Source organism: Convolutriloba macropyga, chromosome 6 (genome assembly GCF_964194025.1).
Source record: "Convolutriloba macropyga chromosome 6, txConMacr16.3, whole genome shotgun sequence".
Classification (NCBI taxonomy): domain Eukaryota; kingdom Metazoa; phylum Xenacoelomorpha; order Acoela; family Convolutidae; genus Convolutriloba; species Convolutriloba macropyga.
In genome coordinates this window covers 3,787,971-3,807,056 of record NC_134473.1, presented here as the reverse complement: position 1 = coordinate 3,807,056, position 19,086 = coordinate 3,787,971, and the positions used below count along the sequence as shown (strand labels likewise).

The 19,086-nt window shown below is 35.1% G+C and overlaps 1 protein-coding gene across 2 annotated transcripts in view; it reads right to left on the bottom strand.

The window, feature by feature from the left end:
* LOC142341434 (uncharacterized) overlaps window positions 1-18,620 on the bottom strand; it is a 20,440-nt gene extending 1,820 nt beyond the window's left edge. The window contains exons 1-9 of one of the 2 annotated variants that reach the window (XM_075392370.1): window positions 18,322-18,620; window positions 17,119-17,289; window positions 16,521-16,731; window positions 7,781-7,923; window positions 7,025-7,108; window positions 6,372-6,482; window positions 6,206-6,294; window positions 2,056-2,317; window positions 1,271-1,393 (exon numbers count right to left, since the gene is read on the bottom strand). In XM_075392370.1, the coding sequence (XP_075248485.1) occupies window positions 1,271-1,393; window positions 2,056-2,317; window positions 6,206-6,294; window positions 6,372-6,482; window positions 7,025-7,108; window positions 7,781-7,923; window positions 16,521-16,731; window positions 17,119-17,289; window positions 18,322-18,613 (1,486 nt within the window). In that variant the 5' untranslated portion in view covers window positions 18,614-18,620. The remainder of the gene's footprint in view (window positions 1-1,270; window positions 1,394-2,055; window positions 2,318-6,205; window positions 6,295-6,371; window positions 6,483-7,024; window positions 7,109-7,780; window positions 7,924-16,520; window positions 16,732-17,118; window positions 17,290-18,321) is intronic. The other variant, XM_075392371.1, reaches the window with a different exon arrangement.
* Between the last annotated feature and the right edge of the window lie 466 nt (window positions 18,621-19,086).

The window sequence follows — 19,086 nt, the reverse complement described above, 5'->3', positions numbered from 1 at the left end:
CATTTCTCTAATTTAAATAAAAACGCTTTCATTTCGCCTGCGACACCGGTGGGCTTTCGGCGGTCATTTCGCCTGCGACACCGGTGGGCTTTCGGCGGTCATTTCGCCTGCGACACCGGTGGGCTTTCGGCGGTCAAGGGAAAAATTACATAGAAGACGACAGGACTAATATAATTGCTAAATTTAAAAATTGGGGTACGCCATGTACGATCAAACATAAACGACAACCATCGGATAAATTGCTCTCGAACGACAGGCGGGTGCGGGGATTTAATTTAGGGGTGCAGATTAATTTTTGGGTGTAGAAGCTTGGACCTGATAGGGGTTCGACCGCTCGACCTCATCGAGCCAGTTGAGAATGTTCTAGAACAAAAGGGGCAAAAATGGTCAAGCACAAATTTTTCTTGCAAAAAGACGCACAGTTTCACAATAATTGCTTCAAAATTCGTTCGAGAGCAATTAAAAACATACCCGGCAGATTGCCGGAAAATAGCCGCCGTTGATTCCAATAAGCATGACTGGGATTGAAATAACAGAAGATATTGAAAAAAAAAAAGATTTTCGTACAAAAACATTTTTTTAAGTCCGATTTATTTTGATGGCATTTCGTAGTTGAACATACTTCTGTTTCTTAGAGAGAGGCTACAGGGGCTACTATCAATAACAATAAGCATTAGAGAGAGGTAACTAATACTTATAGGACCGACGTTCAAATAGCGGGCATCTAAAATTGGGCTTTATGGGTTTATCCCGTTTCTATTTCTGACTTCAATTTTTTATACTGACTGTTCATTTTGAATTGCTTTGCTGAGCAACTGATGTTCAAAATCACTTTTAGCAGAATGAGAAAAGAGAGAAACTAGCCTAGAGAAGTCAAAAAGATTTCACGCAAAATGTTGAAAAGGCGGCAAAATGAGGTAAAGCGAAACATTTTTTTATTCGACGAAGTAAAAAAAAATAGGAGCGCTATAATAGCCGGCTGAGAAGATGAGGGCGGCTATTAAAAAACTAATCACACAATTCAGGTTAAAACTACGCTAACGAGAGTGACAAATGACGTGACGCATATACAGTAGCTAAAGATAGGCATGAACGAGCAAACAAAACTGCACTTTAATCTTTGTAATGTGAAGAAATGAAAATTGAGCGTCAGCCGATAAGAAAAACCATAGCTTCAAGAAGACACGTTTACAATAAAGCCCTCGAGATTCGTTTGAAAGTGATTAAACAATTTGTACTACTGAGTGATCAGATCAGTCATGTTTCTAACCGTTGATAGATCCAGTGCCAGTATCAATGTCGTAAGCAGCTGCAAATAGAAATTTGGCGCTTAGTTGCAGGCACTCTGTGTATCCAAATGCTGAATCATGATTCTTCAGTTTATGGACAAATCCTGAAATCGGAGCAACTCTTTACTAGTGATTAAGTACTTAACTGTGATCTGTAATAAGAATTTTTGCTATCACTCAGTAATTAATATTACAAGATTGGTGTTTCTACACCGTTAATGCTAGTCATTAAATTCTCTCACAATTTTGATTTTATCGCCAATTAAGCTGATTTTTCCCATAAAATTGCTCAAAGATGAAAAGTCGCGATGATAGAAATGTAACTTGCAATAATGCGAGGTTGTTTTTTGGAAGGAAATCCACATGAGAATTCAACAAATTGAATTGAAACTAAAAATGTAACTTAAAAGATTCGAGATAGAATAAGATTTAAATGGATATCGTACTCATATATCTTTCAAAGCATTACTGTACAATGCATTTGTAATGGCAGTAGATAGTTCCTAAAAAAGACGCTTGAAGATTTTTGTTTCCAAGACGTTCAACCAAAAAAGCTGATAATCTATGGTTAGCAAACTCCCTTTCAGTACAAGAACTTCAGTAACATATTTACGCGTTTTTTATACTTTTAAAAATAAAATTTGAATGGGTCGCATTAGCACTGTGAGCTGTTCCTTGAACTCAATGATCCATATTTAAAAAATGAAATCAATAACACATTACGGACAGTTGAACTTGTACAAAGAGCAGAATCAAGGTTACTAACCATTTCTCCAATCGACTATTTTGATATTAGGCCCATCATCGCCAACAAAAATTAGTTGATCATCAAAGTCAACAACCATCGCCCGAATGTCTCCGAAGGAACACCGGCTCTTCAAATCACTGCCCGATGATTGTGGAAACCTTTTGAGGCAATCGGACACAAACTGTAGATTCACAGTAACGCAACCCTCGGAGTCGCAATTGAGCTGCCAGATCTTCACCAGACCGTCTTTAGAAGAGGTGAAAATTACATTCTCGTTGACCTAAATTCGTGCAAGCATTGATTAATTATGAGTTCAGCCAACTTACACTCATTAACCGGAAAAAAATACTACAGAAATCGCAAACACAAGTATTAAAAATAGTCATTATAGAACAAAACCTTCAGATTGCCAAAGTAGCTGAGAAATAGTGCTACGTGTTGTGAACTCTAGATAGCAACTACACAAAGTTCAACCCCCATTGAACTAAACTCATGCCGTTGTCGACGCAATCCATAAAAACTACTAAAAATTATTTTCTTTTTAATTTTTGCTTCAAACTGATATGTTTTGCTTAGAAATCAAATTCTTTATTATATTTCACTCACAAATTCTAATTTTTCAAGCTTTCCTTCACCAGTTGTCCTTGATTGTTTTTGGAAGTATTTAGGGTCACTTGAAATTACCTTAATTCATTCAGAGTGCAGCAAGTCATTTAAGATAAAAACAATTACGCAACTTGGCAGATGAGCCTAAAAGACGTCACACGCATAACAATCTAGGAGCCACAGAGACGATCTGCATTCACATCGTTCTTCAGAGCTTAACAGAGTGAAAAAATGTAAAATAACCAATTAACGCCCGAAAAATCCTCCAGCGACTAGTTGGAGCTCAAATCTATTGCAGCCTGCTTCAGTCTGGGGGGACACCACATTCATTAAAAGCTACTTCAAATGAGGTCATTATAGGTTATAATATACCACTATAGTCACTAATAAAATTTAAAGTTAAAAAAGTACACCAATTTCGGCGCAGTATTCATGTGACTTTTAGTAGTGAACTATCGCCACTTGAGCTCAGCTGCTTAAATTGAGAATGAGAATTTTAAAACACGCAAAACGAAAAGGTCAACCAAAAGTCAAATCGGCAAAGGAAAAATTTAGATAAGAATACAACGCTTACAATGATTGCTTCAACCTTCGTTTAAGAGCAATGAAAAAATGTTAGATAAAAAGCGAGAAAACAGGCCACGCCCTGAATTACAAAAGCAGAGATTTTTCACTGATTAAAAGAAAACTACACCGAAAACTAGTTATGAATTTGGAAAATTGTTTGAGAAAAAACCGCTTAAAAAATTCGGGAAAAATTGCCGCATGTCGAAAAAAATTAAATATCATGAAAGCGAAATTTTCTCAAACCACATTTTTTACTATGTAAAAATTTGAGTGAAAAAAAGATACGCCGTAAAGTAACATTACTTGAGCTCAGCTGCTTAAATTATGATAGAGAATTTTAAAACACACAAAACAAAGAGGTGAAGCCTGTAAAAGTCAACCGAAAGTCAAATCGGCAAAGGAAAAATTTACATAAGACCAACACGTTTACACTGATTGCTTCATTCTTCGTTTGAGAGCAATGAAAAAGTGATAGACAAGAAGCGAGAAAAAACGCCGTGAACTACAATATCAAAGACTTTTCACTGATAAAAAGAAAACCAAACCTACAACTAGTAATGAATTTGGAAACTTGTTTGAGAAAAAACCCGCCTAAAATTCGGGAAAAAACAGAAGTCAAATTGCCGCATATCAAAAAAAAAATAAATATCATGAAAGCGATTTTTTTCTCAAACGCCGTTTACTACGTAAAAATTTGAGTGATAAAAATTACGCAGTAAAACCACAAGCCTTTTCGCTTAACTGTAAGAAGAAACAGTCTCAGAAATAATCGACCTGCGAACTAGGTGCAAAAACTCAGCCGGCGAACAATGATGAACTTCATTATCTAAACATAACCGACTAACGTCGGACGAATTGCTCTCAAACGACCGACGAGCGGTTGGCTTCGTCAGTAGCTAGGCACGGTTTAGTGAGGCTAGATTTAGCTTAATTGAATAGCCATAAGTGAGCGCAGCGGGGGGGGGGGGGGTGCACCGGGGGCTGATGTGTTGGCAACAATGGGGGACAGTGGGGTGGTCAATCTTTAGGAACCGCCCTTCGCACCATCATAAGTATAAGTCTCCAAAACAGATTCTGTGAATCGCATCCTTGAAGAGTAGTGAGCTGAAAGGCTCTAAGAGCACTTAATGCCCGCTGGGCGCCACCTGATTATCTCGTCTTGATGACGAAAATTCAAATGCGTCAGATGAAAAATTGGTCAAGCGAAAAATCGCAAAAAAAAAGATCGACAGGACTAACATAATTGCTAAAAACTTCGTTTGCGAGCAATTAAAAAGACAAAAAGTCAATCGAAGAAGCACAAAAACTAAAAATCAACAACCCCGCAGATTGCCAGAACATAGCCGCCGTTCAATTCCATAACACCGATTGGGATTGACGGAACAGAAAAACAAAAAATGGTCGTTGTACAATAACTCCGGTACTTTAATGAGAGCAAACATGGCTAGCATCAATGCCAAGAAAACAGCCGGCAGATTGCCAGAAAATAGCCGCAATAGATTCGTAGATCGCCAGTCTAAAAAAAAACAGTAAAAAAGACAGACCAAAAAAATTTGTCATTTCATTGAAGCCTGATCTGTTATATTTTGATTAAAAATCTGTATAAGTTATTGCTGCCTCAATTAGCAGATCTCAAATAACCTTCATTTAGAGTGACACACACCCATTTGACCTTATCTCTTTGAATTAACGTAAATAAAAGTCAATTTCAAAGTGAGGAAGTCATTTTTGAGAGAGAGGTAAGTCAAGTGTGACCAAAATTTTAATCACGCGAATGAACAAAAAAACTCGCTCCACTAAGAGCGAAAAATGACGTCACACATGCAATTCAGTTGAAATTGCATGAACAAATGAACAAAAAGTTGCTGTGACGTCATATGGTCGTAGCAAAAATCATGACGACGAAATAAAAAAACCAAGAGAAGGCCAATAATAGCCCCAGCTATCGCTGTGCGGCTATTAATAAAGATGTTAACTAAGACTTATAAGAACAAACTTGAAGTAGCGGGCATCTAAAATTGGGCTTTATAGGTTTATTTCGTTTCTATTTTGATTCTCAATACTGGTTCTGTTCATTTCAGATTGATTTTCTGAGCGACCGCCGTTTAAAAGCACTTTTAAAGCGCTGATTCATAGCAAATAATTCAAAAAATCATTATAGAAAATAATCTGCAGATTGCCAAAATATCTGAGAAATAGTTCTGCGTGGTGTAAACTATACATAGCAACTAGAAAGTCAAACCACTATTGAACTAAATTCATGCCGCTGTCGACGAAATCTATAAAATTACTAAAAATTACTAAATAAAATTACTAATTGTTTTCGTTTAATGTTGAAAACTGAAACGTTAAGCTTAAAAATCAAATTCTCTAACATTTTACCCCTAAATTCTTAATTTTACCAGCTTTCGTTAAGCAGTTGGCCTTGATTGACTCTGGAAGGATTTACTGTCATTTGAAACGACCTTAAAGTCACTGAGAGAGCGCGGCAAGTCATTTAAGATAAATACAATTACGCAACTTGGCAGATAAGCCTAAAAGACGTCAAACGCATAAAAACCTAAATGCTACAGAAACGATCTGCATTCACATCGTTCTTCAGAGATTAACCGAGTGAAAAAATGTAAAATAACCGACTAACGTCCGAAGAATCAGTCTCCAGCGACTAGTTTTGGAGCTCGAATCTATTGCAGCCTGCTTCAGTCTGGGGAGACACCACATTCATTAAGTGGGACTTCAAATGACGTCATTAGAGGTTATAATATACCACTATAGTCACTATTAAGACGAAAGGACTAAATTGACAATTTTTAAAATTCAATATTTTTCAAAACAATTGGTATTAGTGTTTTTGTTGAACTCCCGGGGCAAAAATTACTTCAAAATGATAGAGCTCCACCATGTCAAATTCTTCGTTAGCGATTGATTAAACAATTCCATATCGACACCTTTAATTAAGTCTTACCACCCCAATCACGTCAAAGACCATCCATACCTCAATTTTATTGATAGACTCTTCATGGCATTTATGACTCATCACTTCATTTGCTTCTACGACATCCCAGATTTGCAGCTTGCCGGACTCTTAAACAAACCAGTCCAATATATCCATCAATTGCACAAAATACATTTTCCTATGTTTGATGCCAGTAAGCACTTACCACTGCCTGATATGATCGAAGTATTCACAGAGCTTATCATTCTCGGTATAGCTGAGACCCAACACAGACTAGAAACAGATCCAAAGGTGTAGATGCTTTTAAACATTTCTCCTAAACAATTACATCCATCAAACACTCCCAATATATGTATTTTGAAGCAATAAATCGACAACACTAATATCTAAAAAATTAATTCACTGGAAATCATCAATAACGTCCCAAATACAACCGACTACGGTCGGTCGAATTGCTCTCAAACGACAGGCGCAGGGGGAGGGGGTGGGGGGGGGGGGGGTCAATTGTGCATTACTTTTGCCAGTGATGATTTATAATGGCACTACAGGTTTTAAAATGATGATATTAAAGCCCACTATAGATCACTCCTGAGCTATAAAATGAAAAACGAAACCAATTTTGGCGCAGTTTTGAGTATACTTCCATTACAAAACTGCCTCCAAAATTTAGCGGCTCAAACACTGACGTTAAAATGAAAAAGTCAAGACGTAATCAAAAGTCAAGAAGTAAAAACCAACAGGACCAATGTGATTGCTACAAATTTTTCACTTTTTTCTTCAAACAGCGCGGAAAAAATGAATTTGTTTCCCAATAACAATGGTTCTGGTAGTTAAGAATGGACGCAGTCTCCGACATACCTGACAAATAATTCCACAGTTTAATGCAACAATCTGTTGAAGCTGTCAAACAACATCTCTCCAATTGATTCTCACTCCCTTCTCCTGAAAAAGGAATCTTTTGTGATCAACTCTCACTACAATATAAACTTACCAATTAAATAACTTATTACGCACCTAATGTATGCTACTAAAATTTGAAATATTGCGAAATTTGCTTTGAAATCGGATTACGACACAATTTTATTACCCTCTCGAAGTAACTCAACTAACCGGCTTGCCACGCAGTTTGATAACTTCTCGATGGTGATAACAAAATTTGTGCTTCAACCCTTTCAAAACAAACCTATTGACCAAATTGAATTGAAACACTGCTGAGCAGATCACAAAAATACTTTGAAAATTTTTTTTGGCAATTAATTGTTTTGGATTAATTTTAGCGAATACGTATAAGAAACCTTCACATCAAACCGTGTTTTGGATTAATTTTAGCGAATACGTATAAGAAACCTTCACATCAAACCGATAACTCACGGGTTATTTTTGCTCATGTTTGCTCTGCTTCGATTACAATTTCATTTGAAATGGAAATGTCTGCATATTATCAGTTATACACTTCTAATACACAATCAAATATACTGCTATCTGATTTCAGGCATCGGAATAATGTTGAAACTAAAACTGAAAATTTTCAACAAAAAAGAGGGAATTTTAAGCTCACCCGATTGAGCCGAAATTTAGCTAAAATAGCAGAAATTTCAACACTGAAAATCTAACCATTTGACAACTGTGCGAGCACTTGTCTGATCTCCAAAGAGCTTGGCAGGATTTTAACACAAGTCACAGTGCCAGAATGCCCAAGCAGGGTTCGTATCTCTTCGCCTGTCTTTAGACACCACACTTTTACCATCGTGTCACGGCTAAAACGTATAGGGCCATTCACTTCAAAATAACACGAAACAAAAAGTGTTCAACAAACATTGAGGAAAAGAAAAACAATTTATTCTGCCATTTTCTAAGATTTTTTTCACCTAAAGGTCGATGGTCCTCAGTTAGACATCTCTTTATGAGTCTTAGTTAATCGCAAAATTATTACCAGTTCAAATCATGAAAAAATCAAATTGTTATTTGGAACACATTTGGAACCAGCAACTCACACAATCAGTTTTCAATGCCAACAAAAATGTTGCAGTATAATCCTCGTGACCAGCATAGTTTTGTAGTTGGTTTGAAGTATCTCACAGCTCATTGAGTGCGATGACGACGTAATGAAATTAGAAACTATTTCTTTGTTTCAATGTTGACCAAATCTCGACTCAAAACTCCCCTCTCAATGGTTGAGTTCCAGTCAACACAATTAGGGAATTCGGGGCGCTCTAGCAAGTATCATGATTACAGTTCCTTGAGCAGAGATTATGGTAATTGACTAGGCCAATATGTTAAGATCAAAAAAGAATGTCTTTTTGTCTAGCTGAAATTCAAAGCTTTAAAACTATCCATGAATGAAATTTTTTTTAATTATCGAGCAATGGCAGTCAGAGCAAAAACTAATTTTTGCAAAAATTGCTAATTTCTGAATTAAAACAATTAAGTCAAAATCGCTTAAGAAAAGTTAAATATGTTCGTAATTTCAAGAAATTCATAAAAGAGACCAAATATGCAATGATGGTTCTTTGAAAGACTAAAAAAACTATGAACATTCGAATTGTAATTTAAAAAAGTGGTCCCAATAATTAATTGGAATAAATTCTGTTATTATTATTTTAGAGCAGTTCAACAAAAAAAAATTTAGTAACAAGTGGAAAAAAAATAAAAAAATCAGATAGTGAAACCAGAAACATTTGTATCGCTGATCTTTATATTTGAAACAAGAAAAAATATATAATACTCCAGAGTAGTCAGAGATGAAGAATTGAATAGAACAAAAGCTTGAAATAAAACTGCCAATTAAAAACTCTAAATACGGAGGAAAAAGCTAATGTTTTTGAAAAAAACTTTAATCATTGAGCCAGTAATTCAAAAATTTAAGCCGATTTATATTTTGATTTATTTTTTATTTGTTTGCTAATGATATCATTTAATGTTTCCAGCATGCACTTTTGAACATTATGACCAGCATCACCAACTTGCAAAAAAATAGTTAGCTTTTCAGTTTAGCCAATATTTCGTGTTGTTTTTGATGCTTTCGAAACTATATCGTCGCTAAAAGATTAAAAAGTGGTTATAATTGTTGATTGTAAATTCCTGATAGTTGCAGTAAGCAGTTGCGTTTGATCACTTTGACAACGTTTAATGGTTGTTTGAATTTTACCCAAGAATTTCTGGCTGCTTCTTTATATTCACAATTCACGCTGTTATTAAAATAGGTTGTGTGTTATCAAAAAATGCATGCGGTTATAAGTTTCAAAATAATGAAGGTTGCAGCAATCAGCAGCTAGCGTTCTTAATGATTTTGACATGGAATTAATAAGATTTTGAGTTCTGCCTGAAAATTTTCGCTGTTTTTATTTCTTTTTCAACTCATGCTATCCTTTTTAAATTTGGCATGTATTTTTAATGATGCCCAGATATATTTTAAATTTCCAGGAAGCTGCTCAAACTGAAATTAAACAAATCGATCAGCAAGAGGGATTGTAGAGCTTTTTTTTATTCTTGAGTGCTTGTGGTCCAGTTCTGGAGTCCACTTTTCAGTTCATTATCAGAACCCTTTCCATTACCTCCGACTCCCTTAGCTTAGCTTGGACGTTTTTATTTGTAGGAATGCATGTTATTTGTAAGCCCAACTCGCACGTGTGAAGTAAACAAACTTCCTCAATATTATCGTGAAATTTTAACGTGCTGGGTTGCAAAACGTACTAGTAGGAATTAACGGACCAGATCCCATCACCTCAACCAGTACTGGGCCGATTTAAATAGGACAATAAAACCACAATTTGCGCACTTTTCATTTCACGTTCTGCAGTAAACTGCAGCGAGTTAGCGCCCGATAATGAGTTCAAGTGATTGAAAATTATGACTGACACAAAAAAAATAAGATAAGTAACATCACAAACAATTTTTAAACCACTGGTCTGAACACGTTGCTCGAAGAAAGATCAAACATAGCTGGCAGATGGCCGGAAAATAGCCGCAATAGCTTCGTAGATCTGCAGTCTCAAAAAACCAGTAAAAAAGACAGACTTAATTGAAGGCTGATAAGTTATATTTTGATTAAAAATTTGTATAAGTTTTTGCTACCTCTATTAGGTGCTCTGAAATAACCTTCGTTTAGAGTGACACATACCCATTTGACCTTATCTCTTTGAATTAAAGTAAATAAAAGTCAATTTCAAAGTGAGGATGTCATTTTTGAGAGTGAGGTAAGTCAAATGTGACCAGAACTTTAATCACGCGAAAGAACAAAAAAACTCGCTCCACTAAGAGCGAAAAATGACGTCACGCACGCAATTCAGTTGAAATTGCATGAACGAATGAACAAAAAGCAGACTTGAAGTGGTTGTGACGTCATATGGTCGTAACAAAAATCACGAAATAAAAAAACATCGCAGGACAAGTCCTGACGTACAATTCAAAGAATTTTCATTGACTTAACAAAAACTAGGTCTCGAACGGACTATGAGTGAATTGGGCAAACCATTTCTAAAAAAAAAATCAGATAAAAAAAACAAAAAAAAAACAGAAAATCAATGTCAAAATGCCGCTAGGGAGATCAAAAAACCACCAGCGAGAAATATAACTTTGATTCTAACAAAACACTAGGCCAGGAATGAACTATGAATGTTTTGGAAAAACCATTTAGAAAAAAATCTGATCCAAAACAGTAAAAATCAAAGTGAAATTGTCGCATGTGAATAAAAAAAACCACTAGCGAGAAAGAAAATTTTTGTTCAAACACCGTTTTCTCACTCTACTTTAAAATTAGAGCAAAAAAATTCACGCAGCAAAACCACTCGCTTTTTGCTCCATCTCCTGTTTCGGCGTGACCAAAATCACTACTCCAATTTGACTTCAAAAATAAGGAAAAATGTGTGAACAGATCTTAGAAAAAAAAGACAGCGCCCCAATACAATTCAAACTCTTTGAATTGTAAAAAACCAAGAGAAGGCCAATAATATCCCCAGCTATCGCTGTGCGGCTATTAATCAGACATTAGATTTCAAAAAAAAATACCGGCAAGAACTGCATGAATACAAAAACTTTTGATTGAGAGAAACTAAACAACCGACTTCTGGCCACAGAAAATCCTTTGTTATAATGAAGGGTAAAGCATAGTTCATAGAAACATGCGACCGTAATCATTCTGTTAATATATGACACAATTTGAACGCACTGCACAGCAGCAAGTCTTCGAAAATGTCAAAAATTGAACACAAAAATAATACCTATCATTCAAACAATGTCCAAGATACTATTTATCAAAATTAAAACAAACCAAGCACGCACTGCATGATGCTTATGTAAATTAAACCTTTTAAAGGTCACAATGAGAGGCATGTATATCACGTAATCAAGCAATTGTTCGAGAAAAAGTCAACTGTCAAATCCATCAGACCAGATGAAGTTCAACAATGAGAACTGATATTGGTTAGACAAACGCAGAACAGTCATATGAGTCAACACGAAGTCAATTTGGTGGGATAAAAAGAATTCAAATCAATCAAAGAGAGGCAGGCATATCAATCAGACCAGAAATCAAATCAGTCAGAAATCGACAACTCCGACAGGAGTACAAATCTGTTGGATCTATTGTTCCCCCTGTGTTTTTAATGCCCCCCCATTACAATGTTTGTTGTTACATAACAGATTACTATTTAAAAGATGGCATGAGCGCCTTGGGGCGCAGAAGTTATATTCCCGCTAAGCTGCGGCCGAAAGGGATAAACAGAATAGATCCAATCTGTTAATTAAAAACTCAAATCGCCAAATTTCGTTAGACAAATCAATTCAGAAAAGAATGCGCAAAGAAGTCGACCTGACCAATACAAAATCTACAAGCTCCATTTGAGAGCAATTAAACTAATTATCTCAGAAGATTTATTCGTTTTCTGAATTCTGTTAGAATAAAGGGTAATGCATAGTTCATAGAAATATGCGACCGTAATCATTCTGTTAATATATGACACAATTTGAACTCACTGCAGAGCAACAAGTCTTCGAAAATGTCAAAGATCTTAAATAAAAGGACGCTTATTACAACTCCCAGGCTACAGAAGTTTTCGTGCTCAAAACTACGAAACAAAACGTATCAAAAATTTGATAAAAAATATGTTAGATTGTTCGATCACTTCCGCCGATTTAGTAGAATGTGCCCAAGAAAACCCTTAACAACATCTTCATTGATTGATCAAGCATTGATCCAAATAAATTGAGAAGCCATTTAAGTTGTACCAAGGGACGGACAAAAATAAATCGTTTCGGTGGTTAAATGTATCAATCTTAAAAGAGTTGATTACTCGCTGACACAGTGGAAACCAGTAATTAAAGCATTGCTTCACAGGTCTGTTTCCAAGACAAACTCAAGCCACTATAGTAACATACCCGGCAGATTGCCGGAAAATAGCCACCGTTGATTCAAATAAGCATGATTGGGATTGAAAGAATAGAGGATATTGAAAAAAAAAGATTTTTGTACAAAAACATTTTTTCAGTCCGATTTATTTTGATGGCATTTCGTAGTTGAACATAACGTACTTCTGTTTCTTAGAGAGAGGCTACAGGGGCTACTATCAATACCAATAAGCATTAGAGATGGTAACTAAGACTTATAGGAACGACGTTCAAATAGCGGGCATCTAAAATTGGGCTTTATGGGTTTATCCCGTTTCTACTTCTCACTTCAATTTTTTATACTGACTCTGTTCATTTTGAATTGCTTTGCTGAGCAACTGATGTTCAAAATCACTTTAAGCAGAATGAGAGAAGAGAGAAACTAGCCTAGAGAAGTCAAAAAGATATCACGCAAAATGTTGAAAAAGCGGCAAAATGAGGTAAAGCGACTCGAAGCGTAAAAACTTGACAAAAACCCTAATTGCAGCTGAAACCATTACCTTTTTTAATAAACCTTAAACTCATTACCACCCCCCCCCCCGGTCTGATCTAAAAATTGGTGAAATTTAAACCACTGTCACCAAGAGAAACAAAATGCCGCAAAAATATTGATTATTGAAAACGTTTGGTAAGGATAAGTGCAAAATAATTAGGATAGTCAAAACACTGATAGTCATAAAAAGCTGAGAGGGCTACCAACTGCCCTCAAATAATTCATGGTTCTAATCTCAAAAAGATCGCTAAAGCAAACGGCAGATAATAATAACTTAGAAACTAAATTAAATTTATCAAATAATATGCACCCACTAAGATGGGGGCACAAACGGAAAAGATCCAAAAAGCCTTATAAAATTCTCTACATGTTAAATGCAAAAAGCTTATAAAATTCTCTGAAAAAGCAAAAGACTTAACAGTAAATTTAGAAAAATAGCTGGCAGATTGCCAGAAAATAGCCGCAATAGCTTCGTAGATCTGCAGTCTCAAAAAAAAACAGTAAAAAAGACAGACCAAAAAAAAATTCGTCTTTTCATTCAAGGCTGATATGTTATATTTTGATTTATAATCTGTACAAGTTTTTGCTGCCTCTATTAGCTGCTTTCTAATAACCTTCATTTAGGGTGACACACACCCATTTGACCTTATCTCTTTGAATTAAAGTAAATAAAAAACCATTTCAAACGAAGTCATTTTTGTGAGAACAAAAACATAGCCGAAAGAATTCCGGAAGCGACTCGAAACGTCAAAACTTCACAAAGAAACCGAAACGGCAGCTGAAGCGGTTAACTTTTGTATTCAACCATTAACTCATTACCTACCCAGCTCTGATCTAAAAATTGGTGAAATTTAAACCACTGTCACCAAGAGAAACAAAATGCCGCAAAAATATTTATTTTTGAAAACGTTTGGTAAGGATAAGTGCAAAATAATTAGGATAGCCAAAACACTGATAGTCTCAAAAAGCTGAGAGGGCAATCAACTGCCCTCAAATAATTCATGGTTCTAATCTCAAAAAGATCGCTAAAGCAAACGGCAGATAATAATAACTTAGAAACTAAATTAAATTTATCAAATAATATGCACCCACTAAGATGGGGGCACAAACGGAAAAGATCCAAAAAGCCTTATAAAATTCTCTACATGTTAAATGCAAAAGGCTTATAAAATTCTCTGAAAAAGCAAAAGACTTAACAGTAAATTTAGAAAAATAGCTGGCAGATTGCCAGAAAATAGCCGCAATAGCTTCGTAGATCTGCAGTCTCAAAAAAAAACAGTAAAAAGACAGACCAAAAAAAATTCGTCTTTTCATTCAAGGCTGATATGTTATATTTTGATTTATAATCTGTACAAGTTTTTGCTGCCTCTATTAGCTGCTCTCTAATAACCTTCATTTAGGGTGACACACACCCATTTGACCTTATCTCTTTGAATTAAAGTAAATAAAAAACCATTTCAAACAAAGTCATTTTTGTGAGAACAAAAACATAGCCGAAAGAATTCCGGAAGCGACTCGAAACGTCAAAACTTCACAAAGAAACCGAAACGGCAGCTGAAGCTGTTAACTTTTGTATGCAACCATTAACTCATTACCTACCCAGCTCTGATCTAAAAATTGGTGAAATTTAAACCACTGTCACCAAGAGAAGCAAAATGCCGCAAAAATATTTTTTATTGAAAACGTTTGGTAAGGATAAGTGCAAAATAATTAGGATAGTCAAAAGACTGATAGTCTCAAAAAGCTGAGAGGGCTATCAACTGCCCTCAAATAATTCATGATTCTAATCTCAAAAAGATCGCTAAAGCAAACGGCAGATAATAATAACTTAGAAACTAAAGTAAATTTTTCAAAAAATAATGCTCAAAGTTAGGAATCAGAAAACTAAAACAGTTAGATTTCTCATCACTGCAATTCAGACAAAAACAACATATACTTTTTCTTCTTGTATATAAGCTAGACATGATTTCAAACTAATTCAAAAATTAAAACAATCATAGAAAAGCAACCGAGTAATATTTAAAGGCAAAAAATGTTTAAGAACAATACCAAGGTCGGAAAAAAATACAATAAAAAGTAATAAGTAAATTCTGGAAAAGGCTTTCTAGTAAACTCTTAGTACTGCCTTATGTTGAATGAAATCAATTGCAACCCAAAGAAATGACGAAAATCTAAGAAAAAGCCGAAATCATTCAATTTGTTAATAACTGAAAAAATCAATAAAACCAGTATAAATGTAGGTGCCGGGACAGAGCTAGAATGATACAAGCTAAAATGTGAACAATATGGACACAATGTAAGGAACACCCTAATAAAGACTAATTCTTGATTTTTGAAAGTTCAAATCAAAGTTTAAAAGTTTTGAAAGTTTAAAAATCAAATTTAAAAAACAAGAAAAACTAACACCATTTCATTTTTCAGCATTCGAGAAATAGAAAATACAACGATACAATCGAGACAAAAATCTATCCTCCTGAAAAGATAAAAAAAAGAAAAAGCAGAAATCAAACATACGAAACATTGAAACATATTTCAAAAAAAGGTCAAAATTTTTAGGACTGCATTTATAAAAATTTAACTAATTTTCAGAAATTTAACGCTAAAAAATTATTGACGTTTGAATTGAAACGAAATTAAAGCGCCTCATGTTGCACAAAAAGAATATTTCTAGTAATCAAAACCAAAATACAGACAAAAAACTGAGAAAAATAGGAAAAAAACTACCAAAATTGGATTAGCAAATGTACAATTTTATAAAACAAAATTACATCGAGGTAAAAAGAGGCATCGAGTAAATGAATTGTCAACGAAAAGTTGTCATATTGACTGATTTTTGACAAAAATACGGCTAAAAGATCCAAAAATGAAAATAATAGGAAAAAAGCCAAAAATTAATTAAAAAATCAAGAAATTTATGCCAATTTTGAACTTGAAACGCGTTTTTAGGCTCTTCAAAACACTGTGCTATTAATTTCCAAGGTTTAAATTTCAAAATAGCATTGAATAAACATCATTTCTACAAAAAACCAAATTACAAGCAAAAAAATGGGCCACTTAGACGAAAAAACGGCTAAAAACGGTTATCTATATGTGCCATTCAGTCAAAAACTACTTTTCAAAGTCAAAAAGTCATTCACTAAACGCAGCGCATGATCAAAAAACTTCTCTCGCTCAGAAAAAATTAGTTCACACGGCAATTTTTCTCAGTTTCGCTTTTAGGTCAAAACAGCGTCTGAACGAATAGTACTTCCGGTAAAAAAAAAAACCTTAAGAAATCCAATACTCCTCTTCGAGTCGTAAAAAACAATAGGAACGCTATAATAGCCGGCTGAGAAGGTGAGGGCGGCTATTAATAATCTGAATTCAACTTTTCATCATTCCAGCAGTAAAGCTGAAATTTTACACGCAGTAAAGATAAACGGTAGATGTGAGCACTTCAAAACCATTATTATACGATCTTTGACCAAAAAGTTATACCTGCCAGTGATCGCGTATTCCCCGTCTGAGTCGATACAAAACACAGTGTCGTTGTGTCCGTCCATATGTCGACCTTTCCATTTTAACTTTTTCAACTCCGCCAAATTAACATCGGCTTTCCACGAAGCGCCTGGGTTCTTTTTCGGTTGAGAATTCGAATTACTGGTCCTTTCGCTTCCATTGTCAGGTTGTGACATTTGTTGGACATTTACTAAAAATGATAGCATTAATTGTTATATCATGAACCGAATAAATCGAAATGTTAGTTATGGCTGTGGTCGAATATTCCAGTAGCTGCTGCACAAAAAAATTCTGGAGTTGAAAATTTAAATTTGCAGCCATTCATTGATAACGTATTTTTTTTAAAAAAAACATTATTTATAGCGACCACACGTGCCTTGTGGTAAATAATAACCGATTACGCTCCAAAAATCCTAACGCAACGGAATTTGCGAGCGAGTAAACCATCACGGAATATTCACTATATATATATATATATATATATATATATATATATATATATATATATAGCTCTATATATTTGAAGTTCGATCGTTCAATCTCAGATTTTAATCGGTAGTTCTGAATATAAGCATACCGTCAGGCCGAACATCAGATGTTACTGGCACCGGATCCACAGAAAAAACGTGATCATCAATTTCTGTTTCGTTTACAGCCTCTTCATTCTCTGTGACCTCATCATCAACACCGCTCAATGCCTCGTCTATCACTGGCTCTTTATCGGAGAGCTTCAGAAATTTCGTCCGCTCTGAAACGAAACAATTTCTGGATTGTAGACCACTAACGTCTGATAAAATAGAGCTGAGATAGCTAGTTCAGAAAATGGTCAAATGGAAATAAACTGAGCGGCTCTACCTAATTTAGTTAATAATGATCGTGTGTCATTGTGCTGTTGCGACCGAATGACAGAGAATCACGCTAATAACTAACATAACTAACAGCCATAACTAACATTTCGATTTATTCGGTTAATGATATAACAATTACGTCAATGACACCAATATTAGTGTCGTATTAATCCTTAGAAAGCGTAGTACCAGTTCTTTTTGGATGATATGACTGGTCTGCCCTTTGCCCACGGCCTTTTTCGTTTGCAACTTTTCAAACTTTCGTGAGACTAGCTCCACAAATCAGCTATTTCGTTTTCCCGTGGTATAAAACCGGTAGCAATTTTTTTTTCACTGGTTAGAGATAGTCTGTATGATCTCAACCTGTAGATGAATTAAGGAATAATTTCACCGGTTTTGAGGCTCTTCTGCATTTGTCAGCACTTAACAGAAAGCAATTCCATTTTTTGTAAATTTTATGAGAGAAGTTTAAATCTGATCTTGTCTTTATATAACATGATGACAGTACAAGCATAACAAGGAGTCTCAAGTCTTGTTACTCATCATCAATTAGAAGGTCTCAGACTATCCCGTGGTCAGACTAGGAATCGACGCATAATTAATCAATCGCAAAAAATTGAGAGCAGAATAAAGCGGTAACCATGTTAACATACGTCTTAAATGAGTTAACTAACTCCACTCAAGATTACGACAAAATTATATCTGTCTGTTCCGAGTGATTATTGCAACATGATTTTTTTGTGAGCAAACGAAATGACAATTCGTGAAAATTTCAAATAACCAAATTTCTTCTCACTTCACCCAATACAACAGACACCAACAACGGATCTGGAACTTTGAAAGTGTACCAGTTGTTTCGCTCAGCATTATTTGCTTAGTCTTGAATAAAGAAACCATTAAGCGCTCCAAAACTTGTTTTCACTTGACATTACCTGCAGAAACTTCGACACTTTTTCGTTTCTTATCCAGTTCTGTGTCTCCAGAACCCAAATCATCATTTGACAAATTATTGTTACTCGAAACACTTTTTTCAGGCTCGTGAAACTGAATTTCTGATAAAATTTCTGCAACGCGTGCTTGAATTTGAGGTCGTAATGTCAATTTGTTTTGTTCATCAACAGTCAAATTGGAATGTGTTTCAAGCCTGTCAATCGCTCGCAGCTTCTTCCGCAATTTTCTCAGTTCTAAATCCATTTGGAAACATTTCTGAAATATTCTAATCATGTAAAGATTTAGCAAATTGATTATTGCTTCATTTATTTTGAAACTGTACGTTTGTACATTTCATCGGTGCCACCTAGCTTTATTGCATGCAATTTATTAAACCCTATGTGCTACTTCATTCTTTAATTTTACTAGGTTAATTTGAAAAACATAAACCGACTAATGTCGGAAAAAAATGCTCTCGAACGACAAGCGGGTGGAAATTTTTTTGACCATGCCGTGATTCAAACCATTGACCTCCCGATCACTAACCAAATGGACTGCCCGCTGGGCCATCAGACACTTCATTTTGATATGCTGCAATCAATTTATATTAGCAATAAGCTTTACTTGAGAGTGAGAGCAATAGAGATCGCACAAAAATGAAGACCGAAAGCGTGAAAAAGGTCACTTGAGAAGTCAAAGAGTGTTCTAGAAGAAAAGCTCAAAATTGTCAAGCGAAAAATTTGCATAAAAAGGGACCAATATGTTTA